This window comes from Lepus europaeus, chromosome 6, assembly GCF_033115175.1.
Source record: "Lepus europaeus isolate LE1 chromosome 6, mLepTim1.pri, whole genome shotgun sequence".
NCBI lineage: Eukaryota > Metazoa > Chordata > Mammalia > Lagomorpha > Leporidae > Lepus > Lepus europaeus.
Window position 1 is genome coordinate 91,715,205 of NC_084832.1, and position 23,426 is coordinate 91,738,630.

Sequence of the window (23,426 nt, forward strand, 5' to 3'; positions counted from 1 at the left end):
GAAGCTGAGACCGTTTAGCCAGCAGAAGCTGAGCTTGAGGAGGAGGGATGTGACAGGTGTCTTTATATTTCAGCCTTCCGAATATTTGAAAGAGGATATTATACTTGATCTGCTCTAGCCAAAGGGCAGAATTAGTGCTGTTAAGTAAATTCAATAACAACAGCAAAATAATAATAGTAATTTATAGTTGTCCCCACTCTAGGAGGCATCACGTTCCTGTCATTGTAAACCACTGTGAAAATGATGAAAGTGACGACGTGTGGTAGAAAGCATGACCTCTAAGCCCCTTCAAGATTCTGTTTTCCTAACTTCCTGGTTTATCTTTGTTGCTGAATACAGAAAAGACTGTGCTCTGTATTCAGCCGTCTCACCAAACACACTTCTTTCCAGAGTTGGTAAATTGAATGTAAAGTAGCTTTTAAGTATTCTGCTGGAAACTGGTATCTTTATTTAATTGAAAGACACAGAGAGAGAAACAGACACAGATATTCCATCTGCGAGTTTACATGCCTGCAACAGCTAGAGCTGGGTTCTGCCAAAGCTGGGAGCAAGGAACTCAATCCAGGTCTCCATGTGGGTGGCAGGTACCAACTACTTCTCAGGGTGCACATCCGCAGGAAGCTGGGATTAGAAGTGGAGCCCGGAGTTGAATCCAGGTACTCTATACAGGATGTGAGCATCCCAACTGGTGGCTTAACCACCAAGGCCAAACACCCAACCAGGAACAGGTATCTTTGTGGACAGAAGCCATAGAAGGAGTTCATGGTTCTTACTGAGGAAGTCTTTTCTAGTTTGCGTGTATAGTCCCTATGTGGTATACAATCAGTCCACCTCTGGGAGGCCTGGAAAAGCCTTGAATTTTATGTTTACTCTATGTGTGTGTGCGTGCGTAAGCGTGTGTGTGTTTGTGTTTTCATGTGTTTAAGCAATTGAAGCATTTACCTGTAAATTTCTCAAATCAACTATCAGTTTATCAATTCAGTGTTTAAAATAAATCAGCCCTGAGACTCCAGTAGCTTTTCTTATGCTGCTGTATTGTCTACATAAACACATCGTTACAGTTAATAGGGCTGTGCCTTTGACCCTGTAGATGAGTTGAGGCATATGAAAACTCACCCACTGCGTCCGTTCCTAGTGGGAACAGCCCTTTAGGGTTCCTCTTCTCAGCCCTCCTGGGCTGTGCTTCTGCAGAGGTCAGCTAAGGCAGACCTTTCACCCCAGGACTCCCACTCCTCACTCCTGCCTGGCTCCTTACAAACAGATCCGTTGGACGGGGTGCCTTACAGACAGGTCTGTACCTCTTGGGTGGGGAAGGAGAAGTCTTTCTTCTTTGCTCTTACTCTGGCCTTTTTTTCTGCCTTTTCTCAAGCCCTGCCAATTCTCTTTCCCTTCTGTGAAAGCAGATTTTACAGAAAATTCCCCGGCCAGCCTTAGGTTGTGTACAGTGTACAGAAAAGCAAAAATGGGGTCTGCGCTAGTGTTCTGATTTATTGGGAAGACATTCCCAAAGAGCCCTGCAGCCAGCTTAGCTGCCTTTATCGTTCAGCAGGGCACACGCACCCCACAAGAGCTGCTCGCATGGTTCCCGCAGAGCGGTGTGATTACTGATACACTGTGTTTTAAGTTAGTTTTGAGTTGTGTATTTCATCTGTGAAGTTGGCAAACACTTGAAAGCCACAAGCTACTGGTTTTTGAAAGCTTCTTTGCACATGAGCATAAAACGTATGGATTGGATTTGGAGGTTGTCCAATAACTGCCCTTTTAACACAGCTGAATGTACATTGCAGCTGTTTCCCCTGGAAAGACACGTCTGGTCATAATCTCTCTTTCTGCTGTCCACAGAGTTTCTCCTCTGCAGAAGTCCGAGATAGTGGACGTGGTGAAGAAGCGGGTGAAGGCCATCACCCTGGCCATCGGGGATGGTGCCAACGACGTGGGCATGATCCAGACGGCACACGTGGGAGTGGGCATCAGCGGGAACGAGGGCATGCAGGCCACCAACAACTCGGATTACGCCATCGCACAGGTCAGCCGTGGGGGTGACCAGCTGTCTTGTCCTGATGACAGTGATGGCAGCCGGGCTGGCAAGCCTGGCGCTTGATCTGCAGTCCTGCCCCTGAGAACTCTCCCATGCCTTTTGAGGTCACCATCTGCATGAAACTGCCAGCATATTCAGATGTCTCTGTCGTTTTGATCTCGTGCAGTCTGGAGCCCCGGTCTTGTGATTGGGTTTCTTCTGACCAGCTGTGGGGCTGGCCACACTGCACCGTCAGCAGGCGAGGTGCCCATCCCGACAGAGAGATCCTTGGTCCTGCTAATAATAACCTCTCACCCTCCATTTCTGCGTCTGCTATGTGTGCTTTCCCACATGCCTCCTCTGCTGAAGAACAGCTGTACTCAAAACACCCTTGTTCTACCATCCCTGCCTGGTGCATCTCCTGTTTCAGAAGGCACTGGACACTCCTTGGCCATTTGGCCTGATGGTTAGGAGGCCCACATCCTATGTCGGAGTGCCTGAATTTGATGTCCACCCCCAGCTTCCTGTTAATGCAGACCCTGGGGGGTAGCAGTAATGGCTCAAATATTTGGGTTCCTACCACCCAGGTGGGAGATGCAGATTGCATTTCCAGCTGCTGACCAGTGCATCTGGGGGGATGAATCAGTGTGCCGAAGAGTGGGGTGGTGAGAGGTTCTCTCTCCTTCTCCCAAATAAAGGAGAGAAGGAAAGAGAGGGAGGGGAAGGGCAGAGAGGGAGGGGAAGGATGGATCGTGGAAAAGCAGCGATTTATAGCCGTCCCTCTGTCTGAAGTGGACACTGGGCAGTGCCCAGAACCCCTGCTGCAAGATGAATTGCTGAGAGCCTGAGCCAGTTTGGGCCACAATGATCCCATAGTTAGTAGCAAGCAGCCCTCTACAGTCAGGCCAGGTTCCTGCCTTTCCTCTCTGAACTGAGCTTTGCATTGCATTACTGCACAGGTGGCTTTAGCATGAAAGAAGGAATATCTGTTCCTTAACAACAGTCCAGAGGTGAAGGAAAGTGGCCCACTCCTGACCCCTAAGCGCGTGTTTAGACCATTTGGGCTGCTGGGTCATCCAGAGAACCGAGCCATCCCGGGGAGTACACACCCATTCCTGCTGTCCCCAGATTTCTAAATGCCTGTCCATTCACCAACCAACTAGGGAGAGCCCCCTGGTGCTTCTGTGTTGCGCAGGCTTTTGATGGCTGTGTTAGCCATTGTCGCATGAACACAAGGCATCATGGCTTTGTCCCCCTTCACACTGAAACAAGGCACTGCGAATAGAATGTGACTGAGCTTCCTGCAGCCCCAGGGCTGCCGGCTGGTCCTCTGCAGGCTTGGGCTTCCCCTCCCCAAGCAGGCTCTGCATTAGATCACCTCTCAGCTTCCTCCCCAGCTCTTGGTTCTGCAAATACGTGGAGGAATTACTGACTCCACGTGGCTCTGCAAAGTGCGTGAAATCAATCTTGGTCCTTGATTGACTTCAAATAAATCCTCCAGATAATTCCCAAAGTAGGTAGAAGGAGTTCTGACTTTAAAGGTGGGAAAACCAGGGTTCCCTCACATTGGTGACCAGTCTTGGGTCCGAGCGAGCACCTGGGGTCGGGGAACAACAGACCCTTGAATGAACCTGGGGGCTGGCCTTGCGCACCTGCCCATTTACTTTCCCCAGTAAACTGCTCCAAGGCCTGTGGGACTTGAGCTTCCTGTAGTCTGTCAGCAACTGTAGATGTTATACACCCCAGCGTTATTAAATACTTGAGTTATAACATCATGTGGCTGGAAGGGATCTTAAGAGGTTTCCTAGGAGTTCCAGGCAAATATTTGTCTGTCTTTTTCTTTAAAATGTCTAGGGAAGGGAGATCCCATGACCTGCTTTATTGAAACTGCATACTAATAGGATGTGCAGTGCGGAGCCATTGCTTTCTCCAAGTTCAAAGCTGCAGCAGAGAAGGGTGGTGCAGGGAGTAAAGCTTCCTTGCCCCTTTAGTGCAATAGCTGCCCTTGCCCGGGGAACTGCTGGTGGCTGGGTGTGTCTGAGAGCCCTTGTTTCTCCTGTCCATGGTCCTGTTCTTGATTTACAGAGGTGAGGCTGCTGTTACTTCAGGGCCCTGTGTATGCCCACCTGACATGCTCTTCTCTCTGAATTACTATGCTGGGAATGTCACCATGGGCTGGATTCCTCTGCTTCTGCTGCAGTGACAGGCATCTGTGGTTGACCACACACTGTGCCTTTTAATTTGGATGAGTGCATTGTTGATGGAGTTTTCCAGGCAGCAGGAGAAGGACGTGGAGCTCAAAGACTTATCCCTGGGAAGGCTGTAAAGCGGGCAAAGCTCTGGGTCCATTTCTTTCCTGCCTGCCTTATACAAGGGAACTTCACAAAGCTCGTGCCTAAGTGAACTTAAAAGATAAGTTTATTTTGCTGGAAAGGATTTTTGAGCTCGACACCTAGTTTTTTTTCATAATAGGTATTTTCCATGGATGTTCTCAAGACCCCTCACATGCATGGGTTTGAAAATGTTTTTTTCTTTAAAGATTTTTTTTTTATTTATTTGAAAGTCAGAATTATAGAAAGAGGTAGAGACAGAGAGAGAGGGAGGTCTTCAATCCTCTGGTTCACTTCCCAGATGGCCGCAAGAGCCAGAGGTGTGCCAGTCCAAAGCCAGGAGCCAGGAACTTCTTCCGGGTCTCCCACGTGAGTGCAGGGGCCCAAGGACTTGGGCCATCTCCTGCTGCTTTCCCAGGCTATAGCAGAGAGCTGGATCAGAAGTGGAGCAGGCAGGACTCAAACTGGCGTAATTTTTAAGTTGATAATTGTGAATGGCCTGTAAATCCTGTTATCAATATTCAAATAGCCCTTGGCAGAAAAAAAAATAGATTCTCAAGCCTTGCTTCAAATCCACAGACTTTCTGAAGTCCCCTTGTGTGTTTATGCACAGGGGCTGCCTTGGGCCTGACTGCTGTCCTCAGTTTTGCTAGCTCTGCCCTGGGCGGCAGTCTTGGCTGCCTCGGTGTGATATTGCTGTGCCTGCAGCCCTCTGCTTCCTGTTCTCCTTGGGAGAGAATCACTCCTGCCCCCTACCTTCGTAATGCTCTCTGAATAGCCTCATGAAGACAGCATTTTGATTTAGAATATACATTTTTCTCCTGAAAACAAATCATTGTAGCGCTCCAGTTGAGGATTCGGGATGACTGGAGCAGATGTGCTCTGTGCCCATTGAAGTTAAACTTCAAGGGGTCCGGGTCAAATGCAAACTTCCTTTTTGTTCGTTTAGTGAGTTATTTTATGATTTCCCCATTCCCCTTAGGAATCCTTAATGAGCCTTTATGGGAGTTTTATTTTTCCATATGCACCTACTTCTGCCATTTTGAAGCTGTCATTTAAGATTTTCCAGGATGTGGATGAGCCCCCGTGCTTTCCCCTGGTCTCCTGCAGGAACTCATTGAAACCTGGCCTCTCAGAGGACACAGTCCTCCTCCTTAGTGTGAGTGGGAACCAGTGCGCACCCCCTCTTTAAAAGGAACTTCTTAAAACAAAGATGCTGTAGTTTTAGAGTCTTTCAAGTTTAATTTCAAAAGTCATCTGAAATCACAGGAGATTTCCAACAGCAGAAGAATTTCCAGTGCGTGAAGATGCCCTCAGAACACCTGCTGGTCACTCCTCGCAGCATCAGAGGGCTAACGCTGTGGCTTGCCCAGCAACAGTAGTAAGGGCTTGCTGACACTGTCCCTGGAAGCAGACAGGACTGAGTGTTCACTCAAGGTAACACTTTTAGTCCGTTACCATGACAAAGTACCTGAGGCTGGATATTTTATCAGGAAAAGAGGTTTCTTTGGCTCACAGTTGTGGAGATCTGAGAGCATAGTTCTGGCATCTGCTGGCTCGAGCGAGGGCCTCTGGCTCCATCACAAACACGGCAGGCGGCTGGATGATGGGAGTGCATTCAAAAGGGAGAGAACGGTCAGGAGGCAGGACTGAAGCCAGCGAGCAGGGAGCGGCCCAGCTTGCTGTCTGTAACAACCTTCTCCCAGGGACTAACTGAGACTCCATGAGAACAAATTCCTTCCAAGCTCAGCACCCCCAACAATCCCAAGGTCTTCCACCAGGCAGCACCTTGTATGGGTCTCATTGCCTCCTAGCCCCACCACGGTGGGGACCACACCTTCAATACACAGGAGCCCTTGGCAGACAAGCCACATCCCAGTGGCAGCATTGGCCAAGGGGGAATCTTGACCCAATGCAAGGCAGATTGGATGTAAAGAAACCGTGAATTCAAACAGGATTGTCCCAAAGCATGTGTTCATGCCAGAGCGTATCGGTGTTCACACACACACACACACACACACGTACACACTCACCTAATTCCCCCCCCCCCCCCCCCCCCCGCTCAGGAGTCGCACTTTGAGGGACCTTTGTGAAATAGGACACAGAAGGCCAAGCCAGGCTAAGGGGAGGCTGAGGAGATAGAATGTGATGCCGAATCCTGCCTCAGGGCCATTCTCTCACCCTCAGCTCTGTTCCTGACTGCACAGTGTTCTGACTGCAGGTGCTCTGGACTTGTTGGGGAGAACAAAGAAAGCAAAATGGATGTAGAAGTGGATGTAGAAGAAAGCAAAATGGATGTGTAGCAGTGTGTGTGTGTGTGTGTGTTGTGTGCAGGCATTTTACATGTACACATAGGAACCTTTTTAAAACAAGGAACTGGTACCCAAGCATCCCTGCCCCTTGCTCCTGTTTGTAAGAAAATCTGGGATTGGCTAAAGCATCTGTTTCCCACTGCACTTTTCTGCCAGTTCAAGTAGTCATCTTCTAATTAATTCCTAGGACCCTATAAAGAGCACTAGCATACGTAGAATTTTAAGAGAGTAACAACTAGAAGTCCAGCAGCACGTTTAGAGGGAATAATCACGGAGTTGCTCAAGCCATTCCTGGGGAGGGGTTTCCTCTCCCTGACCCGTCCGTCTCCGCTCCTGAGGGCATTTATTTCTCAAGGAGAGGCTCTTCTGAACTTGTTCTTTTCCTATTTCAGTTTTCCTACTTAGAGAAGCTTTTGCTGGTTCATGGAGCCTGGAGCTACAACCGTGTGACGAAGTGCATACTGTACTGCTTCTACAAGAATGTGGTCCTGTACATCATTGAGGTAAGGAAGTCCCTTGCGTCCACAAGGAGGAGGCTCTTTCCAGAGGGCATCTGTAGGCATTTAAAGCCATTTCAAGACAGAGTTTTTTCATGTAAAATTGAAGACAAGATGCTGCTGTGACTTGTGTATACCAGGTCACACTTAACCCGCTTTGACACCAGGTCTAAGATCCCAGTCTAGAGCCTCGTGTTCAATAACCAAAGCCAAGAGGAGCCTGCAGCCTTTTTCTCTCTACCCCAACGTGTCTCCCCCACCCTTGCCCCATCCATCTCCATGCCTGTGTTCCTCCTTCCCTGCCTGTTTTTGTGTCCTTGGCACTCACACTCCCTTCTTCCAGGCTGGTCAGAGCCTGGGTAGCAGGTGTTCACGCTTTTCTTGGTGGGCACTGAGATGTTTCTAGGCAGCACAGTCACCGTTTGCTTTCCTAGGGTCTGACTCTCACTGTGGTTCTCATGGGATCTGCCAAGTGCCCTGAGCAAGAGCATTCATCCCCTGCTCGTGGGGCATTGGGATGTGGGGACCTTTATGGGAAAGGTGCAGGAATGAGTGGAGGAGTGGAGCATAAACAAACCAGGTACTTAAGAATATTGCCACGAGCATGTACTCTGTTGTCCAGCAGTTTTCCAAGATGTAAATTCCATTGCCAAACACCCATCTTGCTCTCTTGATGGGCCCAAGAATCAGTGTTGGGTACCAGTGAGGGTACAGGCCATCCTCATTATTCCTTGGGAAGGGCAGCTCTGCTACAAAGGCTTTTGGAGAACCTCTTGATTAGATTTCCCAGTGTGTTTAGCAAAGAGGAAGCAGGCAGTGGTGGATTAGAAAAACTATATTGTTTATGGTGTTTTAATATCTCATTCTAGTATGGGTAATGTTTTGTCTGACTTCTCAACTCTTTAACAAAAATAATAACCAAGGCAGAGATCAACTTTTTCTGGTGTAATCCCTTAAAATACTTAGTTCAGATCATTTAACATGGGCCTTGCTCTTGTAACTGTGACAAACAACTCCTTTATGAGGTTGTCTAATGATTCATACAGGTCACATTTATAGACTCATATTAGTCCTCTGGAACTCAATTAATACTGATTTTCCCGAGTTACACAAGTTGTTTACCTCCCAGGTCTACCCAGCCAGAGGCATAAACGGGGCAGAAACATAGCCGTGTGTCTTTGTCCCTCCAGCTGCATGGGGCCTACCTGGAAACAGCTGTGCGTTTCTCTGATCTGCACGGAGGGTAACCTACTCAGGATGCGTCCCTGTGTTGCAGCTGTTTCTGCAGAGAGAATGCCTCTTCCAGTTCGTACAAAAGCTCCTGATAGGCTAGGGAGCAGCCCTAATTCTCAAGGAATGTTAGGGCAATCAAAGAAGATCTGGTTAAAATCCTGAAAGATGGCCAGTTTGGCCTAGTTTGAATCTTTTGTGTGCTTTTGTTAAATAAGTATTATTGTTCTAGGAAGAAAATATGTAGCAGCGTCTTGAGCGCTTTGGAGATGCAGTTGTCATTTATTCAGTGTAATGAGGTTAAAGTCAGTCATCTTTAAAAGCCTCCATAATCTTTCTACTTGTCTTGTGCTGCAATAGTCAACCCCTCAACTCTGTTTAAGAACTCATAGATGTTAGTAGAATGGATTTTGAAATTTCTGTCTTCCTCCAGCTGTCATCTTTGCAGTTTCCTTGTGGCACTTTAAGATCTTTGTTCCCGCCACTCTGCCTCAGTTTTTTTCATTCATGATAGGAGTCACTGGTACATGTCACTTGGGTCATAGATAAGTTGGTGCGGGGATGTCTGTCCCTATGTGCTCTCCCAGCTTCCCAGCGTGGCGCGCTCCTGTAGCTGCTGGCCTCAGAAGGTTTCGCAATAATCTGGTTTTCCTCACCATCGGCAAATTACAGATAGTCCACACTCCTTATCGAGACGTTCCGCTTGGGGCTCCTGCTCCCTGACTCGCCGGGGCACCCCCAGGGCCCTCCTGAATCATTCACACCCACTATCATGCCGATTCTTGGGAGCGTGGGCGGTGTTAGCCTGTCTGAAAAACTATTCAGACCGGGCCCTGAAAGTGCCATGTGAACATCTCAGATGGATCTTTCAGTAGTAGCTGAGCCGCAGCTGTTAAATGGTCTTCTGTAAACTGCCTTTTCAGATGGTCTTCATAAAGTTACCAAATGCAAACACTCTCTGCCACCCGGTGCCCAGTTTTCCACTTAGTATTTCTAGGAGACATTAATTTGAAAACCCAGAAAGCAGGATCCTGGACTGAGCCCAGATGGTTAGATCGTTACTCAGTGTCTGCCATTGCCAGGTCATTTCCTTGGCAAAATCCTGCACTTCAAATAGGAAAGGACCGCTTGCCTGCTGTTTTAGTGTTTTTTGAACTGCAAAGTCAGAAATTGTTGTGGGTTGACTTGCTCATTTGCAAGGAGTAGTTTTTCATCCTAAAGGTAAGCTTCTAATCAGTTACTTAAGTGAGAACAAATTATAAAGGTAATTCTTAGTATGGTGAGAATAAAGTAATTGTGGTACTTATTTGTCGTAAGCGGTTTCATTGTAACTGCGAGATCCTGTGTAGTAGCCATTATGTTCTCATCTCAGATGTCCTCTGATACATGTGAGTGAGTACCAGTCAATTCAAAGTGGAGTCCAGGGGCTGGCGTTGTGGCAGAACAGGTTAAGCTGCTGCCCATGAGACTGATATCCTATGCAGGCACCTGTTTGTGTCCTGGCTGTTCCACTTCCCATCTAGCTCCCTGCTAATGGCCTGGGAAAGCAGCAAAAGAAGGCCCAGGTGCTTGGACCTCTGCTACCCATGTAGGAGGCCCAGAAGAAGCTTCTGGCTTCTGGCTTTAGCCTGCCTAAGCCCTGGCTGTTGTGGCTGTTTGGGGAGTGAACCAGCAGATGGAAGATTGATCTCTTCTCCCCACGGCCCCACACCCAGCCCTTGTAACTCTGTCTTTCAAATAAACAAATAAATCTTACAAAATAAAAAGAATCCAAAAGCAGTTTGGCAAATCGAACACACACACACGTGTATGCACACACAGAATTTATGGTCTTAGCCTATATTACAAGGACCATTATATGTTTTGGATTAGCAGTCAAAACTGTAGGGAAGAGCTGTATGCCTATGATGTAATGCGATTTACTCACTTGGTATCCTAACCTATAAAAGTGATTTTTCTGGACAATGAATACACACATGTGTTCTTGCCATATGGAACTCAGACTGAAAGTTCCCTCCCCTCTCACTTCTATCCCCTGTTATATATTATCTGCCCTGATCTTTCACTCTGTAGTTACAGAAATATTTGTATATACAAACAGACTGCTGTTTTCAGATAAACGTATTCATGCCATACAATATGTTTCAGTTCCTAGTTCACGGTGTGTTTTGGAAGTCATTCCTTGTTACTACATATAGATTGCATGGCATTTCACAATATGATTTTTGTACAAACTGTTTAACCATTTCCTGCATTAATAAACATATATCTCATCTCCGGTTTCATCCACAAAATGTCTTGTGGAATAACAGACTTCCTTCTATGCAGGCCATAAATTTTCCACCAAAATGATACTGATCTAACCTGAACATTTTTACCACAGTACCTTGAATGTAATAATGCATGCTCAATTTATGTATTTTTATCTGTACAACAGGTTCTCTGCTGCTGACAGATCTCACGTAATGCTTGTTGAGTGTACCACATAAATCTTACTCAGGCTCAGTTATCGTTGAATAAAGTAATTAAAAAAATAGCAGCACAATGATAGAATCCTTGGTTTTGTGGTACCCTGTGCATGCACCCTTTGCCCCCGTGCTCCCTAGTGCAGCATTTATTTAGTTTGGTTTCACCTGGGCAATTATAAAAGCCACTAGTAGGCTTCCATCTCTAATGCAGGCAGTGTGCGATGTCTGAAAATGACATTTGATCTTTTACAATGGTTGAAACAGATCTGCTTAAAAGTGTTGACAATGAGTAAATGGATGAATACCACCCTCGCATCAAACCCTCCAGAGGTGCCTCATTTTTTCTGATGAAGTCTCCTCTGCTCACCTGCTGTTCTGTGTTCTGGGTCCTGGTCATCACCAGCCTCGTGTACCACTGCATCCCCTTCACTTTGAGTTTATTAGTGTTATTGAAGCTTCATTAACATGTAGCAACAAAACCCTCTTAAAATGCATTTTCTTGAATGAAAACTGGATTTTTGTCATAAGGAACAAAACTAGCAGTTTTTTCTCTGCCTCCCACAGACCATGAGAAGAATGTCCCCAGGGCGTTTGGGGGTGGACATTGGCGAGGGTTGCACAGTGGTGTGGATGGGCTGGAGCTGCAGGATAAGTGTGAATCACTAGAAACATGCACTTGATAATGGCTGAAGTTGTAGAGTCTATGTTATGTATTCTTTAGCACAATAAAAAAAAAAAAGATGCTGAACACAAGGAAAAAATAGAAAAGAATTCCACAAGATTGTTGTGCTTTCATCACCTTGAGAGACAAAATATTTGAAGGAAGATTGTGTGTTTGAAAAATACATTTTACCTATAGTTTTTTTTTTTAAAGATTTATTTATTTACTTGCAAGGCAGAATTACAGAGAGAGAGAGAGAGAGAGAGAGACAGAGAGAGAGGTCTTCCATCCACTGGCTCACTCCCCAGATGGCAGCAACTGCCAGAGCTGCTCTGATCCAGAGCCAGGAGCCAGGAGCTTCTTCCAGGTCTCCCACGTGGGTGCAGGGACCCAAGGATTGAGCCATCCTCTATTGCTTTCCCAGGCCATAGTAGAGAGCTGGATCGGAAGTAGAGCAACAGGGACTCGAACTGGTGACCATATGGGATGCTGGCACTGCAGGCAGCGGCCTCACCCGCTACGCCACAATGCCAGCCCCTAGTTCTTCATTATTATCATTATTATTAATCTAATTAAGTGCTCAATTTCATGTCCCCAGCCAGATGGTCCCCTTTCTCAGAAGGTGAAATCCTGTGTGGGGCTAGAATTCTTGGATCTCTGGATCCTTGCAGGGGGCACTCCTATCAGCCGGTTAGAGGAGTGCTTTCCCTGTGTGCCTGCAGCCGGGGAAGGATGGGTGGGAATGGGAGTCCCATCAACAAAGGCAAGGAGATAGGACTGGATAATGCAGGATGTGAGTGGCCAGGGACGGGGATCTGAGACTTGACAGGAGTTTGGTTGGTGATAGGAACTGTGATTCCCTTTCTCATTTTGGAATAGGCACGCTCCATAGCAAAAGTGATTTCAGAATGTTCATCTGTCAGTACGTTGGGTAGATGGTAAGCAGAGACCTTAAATGTAATTTTAAGTCTGGGGCATAAATCATGATCCTTATGTAACTGTCTCCCCCATGGAATTTATAAGCGGAAAGCAAAGACTGATTTTTAAAAATTCTTTGATTTTGACAATGGGAGGAATCTGCCTTAAATGCAAGGATTAAGGTTGAAGAAGTTAGGGAAAGCGTCCTATAAATTTTTGAAGTCCTGATGCTATCACCGAAGTAGGAGGGTTGAGTAAATTCTTTTAAAGTTCCCATACTGTTTAACAGTCTACAAGTGAAGTTCAAAAAGATTGTGAAAATAAATTAGAGAGCTTTTTTGGGGGGTGCAAAGCAAATTTAAATCTGTGCATAGTTTTTGTTTTTTTTTTTTTCAAAATTGCATTTTCATGAGCTTTCATAAGATCCTCCATGGGAGTGAGTTATTCTGAGGTTCCTAAACAGAGTAAACTTTGAAAACACTGCAGCATCAGCATTGTAAGCATGTAGTGGGTACGCCTTTGTCCCTGAACTTTCTCTACCCTTGGGAAAATGTTATTTGAAATAGAAAAAGGAATTAGTGATAGTAAGAGTCAAAAGAGAAAAGTGATGGAAACATTACTTGAATTTAACCTGTATTTCAAAAAAATTGTGACCTAGACCTCTTGTAAGCTGCACTATCATGTAAAGAAAGTGTGTCAAATTACCTCTGAAATAGAGGTAATGATGGCTAGTTGGTGATTCCTAAAATGGAGAATAACCACAATTTGTGGAGATTGATGTGAAAAAAATGGGAATTATATATTACTTTGGGTGTCTTTTTTATTTTTGGCAACAAATAAATGAAATTTAATGTTTTCTTTCATTAAGCTTGTATAGGATAGAGGCCAGGAAATGGGACACATATTTAGCCTGAGGGCTGGAAATATTGTCACTGATTGAAAAAATAAGGATTCTGTAGACCATAGCAATTTAGGACCAAATGAAACCTAACCAACAGAACTTGATTGACAACTAGTTAAGATTTGTCAATATCTGACAAACTTAAACCAAGCAAACAACAAAAAAGCTCTTCTCCATAGGACTACAGAATATGAGAAAAGACTTCCCAGCATTTCATTTTCTGTGTCTTCAAATTTAAAAGGTAAAATGAATTACGGTTCATGTGGAAAATGTCTTTCTAATCCCTCAAACGTCTCAGTAGATGAGTACTTTGAATTTTTTATTTTTTCTGAAAACATATGCACATTCCCTTTAGCTGTTTTACGGCTTTGAAAAGTCACTGGCTTTGGGGCAGATTTTGCTTTAAGTGTTGGAATCCATAGAGAGTACATGTTTTAAACCAGGATCAAAAATGCATCCAATGACTTTTCCTCCTCTTGGATCTGATGCTTGGCTTAGATACACTTTGAAAAGATGTATTTCATTCTTGACACACAAGAAACTTCATTGTTGTAGAAGACAAAATTCCTGATAGCTAAGCTCTCCTCCTCTGGCAGGTGCCTCTGTCTTAGGAGGGCTGGCTTGACAGTTCCTGATACAGACTCTTCATTTGAGGGGCTAGCTTAGCAGCTGTGAGTTTAATGTTAACATATTAAAGGGTAAAAAAACAAATTGAAAAGTACAGAGTCCACACGTGGCCCTGACTGTCAAGGCCATGACCTTGTCAAGTATGAGACCGGGCATTTTCTATTAACAGCTTTAATTAAGTGTTTACCACCTACTCTATGGCAGTCAGAGTGCTAAGACCAGGGGTACTAAGACAAGCCTCCCAAAGTTCCCAACTAGTAGGGGTTGGGGAGAGGCGATGACAGTTTGGGTGTTCCCATGGTTGTGTGCATAGGGAATTCTGTCTGTGCACAGGCACGGTGCCTCCACCACCCTCAAAAACATCCCCAGTTGTAGGGCCCGCGATTAGCTGAATGCTTCCTGTGTTGTGCTGATGATCATAGTATGTAGGTGGGACTTCCCATGGAGCAATTGAGAAAAGGGAATTCAGTAGAAATCGCATTCTGAATTCTTTCCTTGCCTCATGCCTCCTCATTTTCCAAGTCAGGCACTCTCGATTGGGTCATGGGGACAAGATGAACTAGACAGAGTCGCTGTTCTTGGATGGAGTAGGGAATGCTGAGGAGACGTCCTGTGGTCACAATACAGCATGGCAGGCACTGGCTTAGTGCAAAACAACTTGCAAGAAAGTTCTTAGAAGTTGTGTTTCACAGTGCTGATGGCTTGGGGCCTTGGGGTCCCAGGGTTAAATGAGTTAAAAGCTGAGGGAAGAATAGGGACTGATCAGGTGAAGAGGAAAGAGGGGTGGGAGGAGAGGGTCAGGTCAGTATGCCAAAGAGAGGCCAGCACCTGTCTTTCCCATTCCATGCTCCCGGTCTATTCCAGTGCTATGATAAATGTCAGAAGTGAGCCGAGCCATTAGTAAACAGCAGGGCAGAAGTGCAGGGTGGTGGGGTTTTATATTTCAGTCGGAAGGATGGCTGCTGAACGAGTTAGACATGTGCTCAGGAATGTTCTCTCAAAGGCCAGTTGGTCCCTGTAGTTCATACAGCTGGGAGTTTATTGGCAAAGGAGGAGAGTGGGTGAGGGGACAGGGAGGGGTCGATATAAAGCCAGAGAAATATTTGCAGTCTGCAGGGATGGATTTTCCTACGTGATAAACACTCACTTTGAAGTTTATAAAAATAGACACTCTCTGCCTTTTACATGTGACAATACTCGTGTATGTTTTTTTATGATGTTTTTGCAGCTGCCTTACCTAAAAGGATCATTATAAAGATCCAGCATTTTAAAGGTATATTTAAGCATTGATGGTTTAAAAATTGAGTCTTTAAAACTCTGTAAAATGTTGAAATCCCCTTGGAATTTAAAAAAAAAAAGCTCAGGTCTAAAAACAAAAGCTGAAGCAAAGAACTTACAGGGCTGGGGTGGACTTTGAGAGGTTGGCGTGGCTGGAGCTGTGCTTTGGCACCAGGATGCCCATGCTCCCTCCTACTCTGTTACTGTGGCAGAAACAAAATAAAATCGCAGCCTGGGCATCCAGCTCAGTGCCCACACGGTCCAGCTTGCATCCCTCCCTCGCAGTCCTATTGCATTCAGAGGCAGCAATCAGTAACGTCATACCGATCGCTTATAAGGATTCATGGTATTTTTATTTTCCAAATTGGAGAGGATTCCCTAAGGGCAGGGGCCTTCAGTGCTTTGCTCTCTCCAGGACTAGACCCTGCATTCCATAAACAGATCATCCATTACCCACATTTCAGGAGGTGCAAGCATGTGAGAATTGATTGAATGTTTTGTTTCTTTTCTTTCTTTTCCTTTTTTTTTTTTTTTTGTTTTGTTTTAGAATATAAGGTTACTTGTGGACCATATTGTTTGGCTTTCCTTTTAGGAAATGCCTTTCTGACCTCACTTACATCTCTCCTGGTATAGTTTTCATTTTGTACAGAAAGTACTAGAAGAAAAATGTTACTGCATTTTGTGTCACCTTGTCTTTGGGAAGAATAAAGTACAATATTGGCTGAAAACTCTCAATGGATTTTCATTCTTGTGAAGTTACCTTCACTTACTAGGATGTTTCTTACTGGTTTTTCTTGCCAGTTTAGTTTGTGTTGTGTTGCTTTCCTGTACATGATTCTTCTCATCCGACCTTATGCCAGTAGAGACCTACTTGCCTCAAATTTTTGAAATCATGTTTCTATTTTTTTTTTTTTTTTTGACAGGCAGAGTGGACAGTGAGAGAGACAGAGAGAAAGATCTTCCTTTTGCCGTTGGTTCACCCTCCAATGGCCGCCGCGGTAGCGCACTGCGGCCGGCGCACCGCGCTGTTCCGATGGCAGGAGCCAGGTGCTTCTCCTGGTCTCCCATGGGGTGCAGAGCCCAAACACTTGGGCCATCCTCCACTGCACTCCCTGGCCACAGCAGAGAGCTGGCCTGGAAGAGGGGCAACCGGGACAGGATCGGTGCCCCGACCGGGACTAGAACCTGGTGTGCCGGCGCCGCAAGGCGGAGGATTAGCCTGTTGAGCCACGGCGCCGGCCTGAAATCATGTTTTTATTAATTTTTTAAATAAGTTATATGAGGAACCAGTGCTGTGGCTTAGTGGTTGAAGCTGCTGCCTGCAGTGCCAGCATTCCATATGGGCACTGGTTCAAGACTCGGCTGTTCTACTTCTAGTCCAGCTCTCTGCTATGGCCTGGGAGAGCAGTAGAAGATGGTCCAAGTGCTTGGACCCCTGCACCCATATGGGAGACTGGAGGAAGCTCCTGGCTCCTGGCTTCGATTCGGCCCATCACTGGCTGTTGTAGGCATTTGGGAAGTGAACCAGCAGATGGAAGCTCTATCTCTCTCTGCCTCTGCCTCACTGTAACTCTGCCTTTCAAATAAATAAATAAATCTTTGGAATAAATAAATTAGTTCTATGACAGTACTAAACACCAGTTCACAGATTGTCCCTGTCTATCCATTTTTATCTCTGTTTGCCTAAAGAGTACCATTCTGAGCAAGTGGATTTCAGGGATATTTGATTGAACCCCTCAGCTCTAGACTGTTAGAAAAGCCTGTTTGACAAGAAAAAGAACACCTTATGCAGCAGGTGACACAGGAAATCAAGGGAGTTCATGACGCGTCCCTCCAGTAATGAAAGAATGACACCTCAGCTTGCAAGTGTGCATTTAACTAGAGAGGCTGCGAATTTTTGAAACATCCTTATGTTTGCAAATGAAAAGTGATGATTCACACTAATGCAATTCATCTTTCTCTTTGACTTTAGAGTTTGTTCTCTTTGACCTTCAGTGCAAACTGTTTGTATTTTAAATAGCATATTGGGAAGCACATCCTCCCATATCCCCAGTGGTAAAATCTCCATTCCACTCTGACGGCTCTTTGGAGTCACTCTCTTGGTGTTTCAGCAGATGTCCTGGGAACATCTCTATTCCACTTCTCTTTTCTGTTCACTGTCCTGGCAGACCACATGTACTGTTTTAAAGAGACTCAGGAATAGGAATGATATGGGGCAGCTGTTGGGCTTATCGTTTAACTTGCCAGTTGGGATGTCCCCATCCATACAGAGTGTCTGGGTTTGAGTTGCATATCTGCTTCCTTTTCCAGCTTCCAGCTAATGTGCACCCTGGGAAGCTGCAGATGACAGTCCATGTAGTTGGATCTCTGCCACCTACATGGGAGACCTGGATTGAGTTCCCAGCTCCTAGCTTCAGCCTAGCCCAGTCCCAACTGTTGGGAGCATTTAAGGAGTAAACCAGCAGATGAGAGATCTCTGTCTCTCTCTGCCTTCCAAATAAAATGAAAACTAACAAATAAATAATTTTTAAGGTGAATATGTTTGAGAAAAAAAGAATAGGAGTAATATATATACTTTGTTTCCTGGTCCTTCAAACTTATGCAAGGCAAAGTAGATCCATGCTATTAAATATTACTTATGCCCCTGGAGCTTGCCAGTAGAATATTGATTAAAATATTGGCTTCTTTTATCCAGGGATTCCAGGATGAAGTTCATTGTTCTTTTAACTAAGCTGCATGCTGTTTAGATAATTTTTTTGTCTGCCTCTTGCCAATTCAAAAGTTGCTTTTTCATGATACTGGCTATTAACCAGAAGTTTTTACCTCCTTGTAAGCCTTACCTTAAAGTTTCCTTCGTTCTTTGGAAGGTATTTATATCTATGGCACACTGCTTCTTCTAATTTTTTTTCTAAAGTGTAATTTACATGCAGTAAAATGATCCCTTTTCCTTGTGCAGTTCCTTAAGTCTTGATAAACGCACAGTGTTGTGTCGTCACCACTGCACGCAGATACAGAACCAAATGCCCCAGTCCCCATTGTGGTCAGCCCTCACCGTACACCCAGGGCCTGCCAACGAATGCTGTTTTCTGATCCTGTAGTTTCGCCTTTCTCAGGACATCCTGTGAATGGGATTGTGCAGCCTCTGACCTTTCCTTCTGAGTCCTTCACCTCACAGAATGCTTTTGAGCTGTGCTTAGACAGTGGGGAGCATCGGGGTCTGCAAGTTTCAGTTGCTGAACAGTATTCCACTGTCGGGTGCCCCACAGTTTGCCGTTCACCTGCTGAAGGATGTCAACCATTTCTCACCTGTGCCAGTTCTGAGGAGCACCTGTCTAACTCCCATTAGGTTGTAGTAGAAACTCGAGTTTCCATTTCCCTCAGTAAATACCTAACCTAAGGTGAAGTGTCTTTTTTGTTTCTCTGTTGAGCATCTCTTCATTGGTGTCATTGTCATCTGCAGATCTCCTTTGGTGAAGTTGCTGCTCAAGTCTTTTCTAGTATTGCATATTTTTGACAGTGTGTTCATTCATTAGCAAGTCTAGAATTTCCCCAAAGAAAGTCGTTTCTATAGCATATGAATGACTAATAGATCCTCACATTTAACCTTCCCAGGATATTTGCTTGTTAAACCAAATGTTCCTTTGTAGTCAAGCCTGCTACCCTATCCCATCTCCACACAAGTCTCAGGAAACCACTGGTTGTGAGTTAAACCCGATGGATATCCGTTTTCATCACAGGCAGCCAAGGACATATTTTTGGGTATCTGCAGTGTTCTTGTGGCCATATTGGAACTTTCTGAAACAAGTGGATGTCTATTGAGAATATAGGAGGATAAAGGTGCACATTATTTCTCCCCGTACTGTCCAGTTTCCCATCCCCTCACATTGGCTACACAAGTGAAAACCAGTTACGTGAGGGAAACCACCAAGCAAGAACTTGGCCCCAAGGGTCTCTGTTTCCATAATACATTGGCTCCTACCTCTTGGGCATGGGTTTCTCATGGTTGGTCAATTCTGAAAGCCCAAACCCACAGAACTGGGGACCAGGTACCAGGAATTTTATGGTGGCTTAATAAAAGGCATGAGGCCAGTATTGTGGCGTAATGGGTTAAGCCACCACCAGCAGCACACTAGCATCCTGTTTGAGTGCTGATTTGAGTCCTGGCTGCTCTGCTTCTGATTCAGCTCCCTGCTAAAGCACCTGGGGAAGCAGTGGAAGATGCCCAAGTGCTTGGGCCCCTGCCCCAACTTGGGAGACCTGGATGGAGTTCCAGGCTCCAGGCTCCTAGCCCCGCTTCATTTGGGGAGTGAACCTGTGGATGGAAGACCTCTCTTTCTCCTTCTCACTCTGTAACTCTGCCTTTCAAATAAATAAATAAATGAATATTTTCAAAAAGAAAAAGCTTTAGTAAAATTTGTCTAGAGAGTAACATTGAAAATAACAAAGCAAGGTACAGGTGCTGAAGGATGAGCTGACCTGTGCCCAGCTCCTGCCAGTCTTTGCAATGGAGAAGAAATACAAAGATGCTTTTCCATTTGCCATGACACTGTTGGCTGCCATTAGCAGAGAACTGTAGGGCGTTGGTTGTGTCGGCTGGTGACCACACTGCTGCTGATGATTGTGACGACAGCTTGAGAGAGCATCAGATCACATAATGCTAGCCCGGGAAAAGATTCAAATTCTGCGTTCAAAGTGTGGTAACTCTGATGCATTGCACTTTGGAGCCATATTAGTCCATTTTCTATTGCTATAATGAAATACCTGAGGCTGGGTAATGTATGATGAGAGGAGGTTCATGTAGATTGCAGTTCTAGAGATTGAAAGGGCTTGGCACTGATGTTAGCTCAGCTCTTATGAAGACCTCACAGCAGAGGGCATCCTGGTGCTGGATGGGCATTTGATGATGGTGAGAAAGGAAGCCAGAGAACAACTGGGGTCCCCTGAGAATGACGCTAATCCCTTCCAAGGGGACCATCCCACTTGGCTCCGCCTCTTAAAGGTCCCACTACTTCATAACAGCACCACCTTGAGGACCAAGCTTCCAAAACAATAACCTTTGGTGGACAGAGCACAGCCAGATCATAGTTCGCAGCATCGTAAAGTTGAAAAAGTCAAAGCATTGCAAGGTGAGGGCTATCTGTATAGCCTGAAAGTATCCAGGCGTTCTGTCAGCCACACCTGCCTGAACAGTGCCTTGGAGGTGGGCACTTAAGCCAGCAGTTAAAATACCATTTATGTTCCCTGAATCCCATATCAGAGACCTGAGTTCCATACATGGCTCTGCCCCTGTCTCCAGTTTCCTGGAGAAGGAAGTGGTGCTGCCTGAAGTACTTGGGATTCTGCCATCCATGTGGCTTCTAGCTTAGGACCAGCCCATACCCAGCTGTTGTAGGCATGTGGGTAGTGAACCAGTGGATGGAAATTTTCTTTCTCTCTGTGTTTCTGTACATCTCCAATAAATAAATAAAAATTTTTCACAAAGAAGTCCCTTCCACCATAAGACGAGGCAGTGATGAGCTGTATCCCAGCCAGCAGTGCTTATAATATGAAGATGGAAAACAACTTTTCCTAGGCACTGATTGCTGTTCTGGTTGCTGAGCATATTATAAACCTGGATGCATTTGTATATGCTGACTTCGTGTGTGTAGGGGGCGGTGGGGGGGGGGGGGAGCTGGGGAGGAAGGCCTTCAAGGACAGCCAACCCAAAAAGCCAACCTAGCTACAGTCTATTTGCAGAAACAAAGCAAAAGTCATCTTTTGGATTAATTGATGCACCAGAAACCTAAATTGTTAATAACCTTTTCAGAGTGATGTCTAGAGTCCTCTTTATTTATGTACATAACTAAAATAAATAAACCTAATTTTAAGAAGAGGAAATAAAATAAATTAGCCATCACCCTTGAGCTATGAAAGCTGCCAGTTGCCAGTGTCACGTAACCAGTGCACTAACATCAGACACTGATTATGGTCTCTGTTACACTTCCTGTATAGTCCATCCAGGTATGAAAACTTTAGTTTTTGTGGCAGCCCAAATAATCAAAATAACAAAATAATGCTGCTTGTTTCCTCCTGGCAGCCGTTGCCATGGAACATATGCAGCTGACCTCACCATATTTACCACAGAAGCAGAAATCACTCTCTCCAAGCAGCTTCTTGTTTTGAGTACAAATATGTCCCCTGTGTTCTTCAAGGCCAAGGTCAAGAGGCTTGGCCTTCTTGAAGCCTTCAGAGGCCCTCTTGCCCTTGATCTCTTTGTTCCTCTGAACGGTTTACAATCAACGTGGTAAAGTGTACCACTTCTCTGAGACCTTTTCAAGGTGCTTCTTAATCCCTCTACCTGGATTGGAAATTTTACCCTTAGGGCCAGAGCCAAATCTTTGGTTTATTTCAATTTGTTTCAAAGCAATCAGGAAAGTGGCAATCAGTAACCAACACTCCACGTGCTTGGTTGGTCTTTGTTTATCTAACTGCTCCGTGGCATGTCTGGCAGTCCTTGGAAGAATCCTGCACCTCTTTAACCAGTTTCTACTATGCTATGAAGGGGACCCTCTTGAGACACTACTGTATCTGCATAGCAGAGAGAGAGAGTGAGAGAGAGAGAGAGAGAGAGTGAGAGAGACTCCTCCATTTGCTGGCTTGCTCCCCAAATGCCTGCAACTGCCAGAGCGGGGCCAAGCCAAAGCCAGGAACCAAGAGCTCAGTGCAGGTCTCCCATACGGATGGCAGGGACCCAAGTACTTGAGCATCGTGTGCTGCACCCCGGGGTGCACATTAGCAGCAATGTGGACCAGCAGTGGAAGCAGGACTTGATCCTAGGCATTCCAGTTGGCACATGCGGTCATCTCAAGCAGAGACTTAATGCTCTGTGCTACAATGCCTGTCCTGGGCCTTCGGTTCTGACTTAATATTTTAAGCTGTCTCCACAGGCTACATACAAATATGTGACTCTTCCAAGTAGCCATCACACAAATGCTTCTCTTTTTTAAAAGATTTATTTATTTCAAAGGCAGAGTGACAGAAAAGGAGAGATGGAAAGAAAGAGATCTTCCATCCATTGGCTCATTCCCTAAATGACCACAGAGATAAAAATTGTATTTATTAATCAAAATACTGGTGTATGTTGCTTTCAATACAGTGGGTTGCCCATATTTTATCTTTATATTGTGTTTGTGTGTGTGTACACACGTGTATTTAAGAATATGCATGCATACGTGTATGTACAGAGTGTGTTTGCCTCCATACAAATACAACATGTGCTGTCAGGGTTTCATGGAGGACACTCAGTATCCTTTTCTGAGTCTCTTTTCTTTTTTTGCAGGAAGATTTGTTGGTAATATGAAAGATACTTTGTGTTACTGTTAATGAGGGGATGCTATAAAAATTCCTTTGTTATGTGACACCAGGGGGAAGGCCAGTTTTATCTCCCCTATTCCTGATCTATTCATAGTGACATTATCTGTTGCAAAATATGCGTTTGACTTAATAATTCTTGCTGGAAATGTTCAAAGCTGACATCACGCATTCCTGGTATCTCGTTACTTTAACCTTGAATGTCTCTGAAAAGATTGGTGGGCAAGTCACTTCAAAGAAGTTCTGTGTTACCATATGGTAACATAGGTGGCCTGTGTTTTCACATTAGTGTCTTGGGCCCATCTTTCTTTTTTTTTTTAACTTTTATTTAATGAATATAAATTTCCAGTGTACAGCTTATGGATTACAATGGCTTCCCCCTCCCATAACTTCCCTCCCACCCGCAACCCTCCCCTCTCCCGCTCCCTCTCCCCTTCCATTCACATCAAGATTCATTTTCAATTCTCTTTATATACAGAAGATCAATTTAGTATAAAGATTTCAACAGTTTGCACCCACATAGAAACACAAAATGAAACATACTGTTTGAGTACTAGTTATAGCATTAAATCAAAATGTACAGTACATTAAGGGCAGAGATCCCACATGAGGAGCAAGTGCACAGTGGCTCCTGTTGTTGACCCAACAAATTGACACTCTAGTTTATGGTGCCAGTAACCACCCTAGGCTGTCGTCATGAGTTGCCAAGGCTATGGAAGCCTTCCAAGTTCCCCGACTCTGATCATATTTAGACAAGGTCATAAAAGACAGAGTGAGGATAGTAACCAATGATCCCAAGAGTGGCATTTACCAGGTTTGAACAATTATACAGCATTA

General features: G+C 45.1%; 1 protein-coding gene across 1 annotated transcript in view; it reads left to right on the forward strand.

Moving 5' to 3' along the window:
• ATP8A2 (ATPase phospholipid transporting 8A2) overlaps window positions 1–23,426 on the forward strand; it is a 515,416-nt gene that overhangs the window by 403,087 nt on the left and 88,903 nt on the right. Inside the window, exons 26-27 of the mRNA XM_062195192.1 lie at window positions 1,843–2,026; window positions 7,052–7,162. Coding sequence (XP_062051176.1) covers window positions 1,843–2,026; window positions 7,052–7,162 — 295 coding nt within the window. The remainder of the gene's footprint in view (window positions 1–1,842; window positions 2,027–7,051; window positions 7,163–23,426) is intronic.